Genomic DNA, 2,814 nt, shown 5'->3' with positions numbered 1-2,814 from the left:
AAAACACAAAACAGCAAGCAGTTTGTGTTATTTGTGTACAGTTTATTTTTGTAACTTCTGGTAGAAAAAGTCAGCTAGCCTAAGCTTTTATTTATGCAAGTTATTTTTGTTGTACAGTAAGTAAGTTTTTATTTGTTTTGAATGAATAAATGTTAACTTTTGTCTTAAGTTTGTCCTTGTGTGATCACATTATCACATTATCTTATACAAACTCTATTGTTTTGATGCCATCAGTTCGCTGATGCTATGGCTAGCGCAAGTCAACGATACAAGTTAGCATGGCATTAAAAACACTCATAGCGACTCCACAGTGCATCCGAGGCAAATCGATTGTAACGGCAGACTATCGATGTACATATCTGTGTTGATAGAATAATATTTGAAACAAAACTAACGTCGCATCGCATGAATTTTTGAGGGACTACTTTCTCAGCGCTATACTTCCGGCAGCAGAATCAGTCCGCCGCTGCCAGAAGTATGACACGCTGCTGCTGCTGCTGCTGCTGAGACATAAATCCTTCAAATTGCAAGGTTGGTTTTATTTCAAACATTCTATCAACACAGATGTGTACGTCGATAGTCTGCCGTTACAATCGATTTGCCTCGGGTGCACTGTGGAGTCAGTATGAGTGTTTTTAATGCCATGCTAACTTGTATCATTGACTTGCGCTAGCAATAGCATCGGCTAACTCGGCAACTAGAAGAACTGAATGAAATTTCTTGAAAACGTCTCCAGACGTCTCCATCACACCGGCCGAGTTGGAAAATAGGTCTTATGTCCATAATTTCCGAACTATCACTTTAACACACTCTGCATTTTGGAATCGAATGGAATCGTGAGCCACCCAAACATCAAGTGTCCAATTTTGCCCAAAATCTGCACGTTTTTGGACGGCGCCTTGCCGAATAAGACCCTCATTACCGATGCTATTCAGTTACCGACACCCTCAAAAGGTCGATTTGAACACAGACCAATTAAATGTCCTTTAACACAAACCAAAGAGAACGTGCTCGACTTTCTCTCTTCTCAGTTTTTTTAAACCACTCCAGCTCTGAAAGACAACCTCGTTCTCGGGGGGTGAAACGACACAGCACAGCCCGTGTCTTTATTAGCGTTTCCCCTCGCCGCCTCGCGGCACACTCGTTTTTTTTTAAACAATCCCGTCTGTTAGAACCTTCGTCTAATTGTGTCTGAAAGGCTTCCCGACATCATCTAACGGGACCGACGTTAAGGCGAGGAGCTGCCGGCGGGTCACACGGGGGGGGGGGGGGGGGGTTAATTTATCCCCCCGTTTGATTTCACCAGATAACGTTAGCGCAGAGTGAAGCCCAATTTATACTTCTGCGTAAAGTGCTCTGCGTAGGCTACGTAGAGACTCTGCGTCGACGCAGAGACTGTCGAAGAGCCTCTGCGTCGTCTCCGGGTGCACGAAATATTTTTTAAGTGTCCGTCACTCCGTAAAGGGACTACGGAGACGGCAAGAGCTGCGATTGGTCCTCAGGATAGGCCGAGCGAAGCTGCTCTGTGCCGGCTCTCAGTGCGCTCCGGGCGTCCTGACAGAGGCGGAGCTGATCCCCGCCGATAACGCCGCTGCCAAACTATAAATATGTCATATCTTAACACACACAGCATATGTGTAGACTCTAAATGGCCAATTTCTCGCCTCAAATTATCTTAAAACTGCGTTCCGTCACACAGAAAAGTGAGAAAAGGCCACTGTTTCAACAACAACAGTCTTTCTCTCTCTTTCTTTCTCGGACGCCATTGCTCACTGTAGCCAGAAGCAGAACAACCTTGCGCAGCGACCCCTACTGATCGGGCGGGAAATCGCAGCGAGTGTCCGTCACCACGACGCAGAAGTATAAATGCTCGAGGCGTCTCCGTGGTGACGCAGACGGATAACGCATACGCAGTCGGAGAAGTATAATGTGGCCTTAAGTCGCGGGGGGCCGTAAAACGTCAGGCGAAGATAACGTCGTCGTAGTCGTCGTCGTCTACTCACGGAGTCTCCAAACTGCAGATGATGTAGAACGCTGTGTAGGAATACTGGTACACCTGGAGGTGGGAGAGAGAGAGACAGAGAGGAATCACTTACAGCAGCACTTAGCAGGAGCATTAAATCTGACATTAAGCAGACAACACACAGCGAGGTTGTGAGGCTGGTGTTTAGCGCGTGTTTTTTTTTTAAAAACCCGCCGAACCACAGGCGACGCAACGCGGCAACGCGGGGGAAACGCACTTGTTATCCTGTTATTTTGACACCGTCACACGGGGGAGTACGTTTAAACGTTTTTGACGTATTCTGAGGATATCGTAGAGTTAAGCGGGCGCAGACTTTACGAGGCAAAACCTTCCGTTTGTCCTTCTGTCGCACGACGATGTAATCGGCGAGGTTAAGTGTTGAGAATATAAAATAAAAAATAAAAACATATATATAGGGGGGGACACGAGGGTCAAAATCATGAATTAGAAGAAGGAGAAGCACGATCCTCCCTCTCTGTCATCTCAAAATGACTCTATATTGTCGTTCTTTAACAGTCTTCTGTGTTTTTATCCTCGGGAGCTCGCTGTGGATTTACTCTCTGCGCTATAAATCCAGGGAGTGAGTGAGTGAGTGAGTGAGTGAGTGAGTGAGTGAGTGAGCGTGATCTGGATAAAGACGCGTAAACAATATTTGTCTCGATGGCTCGATACCGGGGCCGCTGATACAGATATGAGTCTGTTTTTGTTGGGGGTTTTTTTTTTTCTTCACCGCTTTGTTTATCTGAAAAGACGTCGACGCGGAGCTGATACGATCACTGCTGCTGTGTGCT

General features: G+C 46.3%; 1 protein-coding gene across 1 annotated transcript in view; it reads right to left on the bottom strand.

The window, feature by feature from the left end:
• Nucleotides 1-2,814, bottom strand: part of LOC310937244 (A-type potassium channel modulatory protein DPP6-like) — a gene marked incomplete at its 5' end in the record, with an annotated part of 222,330 nt that overhangs the window by 52,465 nt on the left and 167,051 nt on the right. The window contains 2 exons of the mRNA XM_083901474.1: nt 940-946; nt 2,004-2,056. Of these exons, the coding sequence (XP_083757600.1) occupies nt 940-946; nt 2,004-2,056 (60 nt within the window). The remainder of the gene's footprint in view (nt 1-939; nt 947-2,003; nt 2,057-2,814) is intronic.

This window comes from Microchirus variegatus (assembly GCF_963457635.1).
Source record: "Microchirus variegatus genome assembly, chromosome: 15".
Lineage (NCBI taxonomy): Eukaryota > Metazoa > Chordata > Actinopteri > Pleuronectiformes > Soleidae > Microchirus > Microchirus variegatus.
Note: the sequence above shows the minus strand (reverse complement) of the source record. Positions and strands in the feature narration are given on the sequence as shown.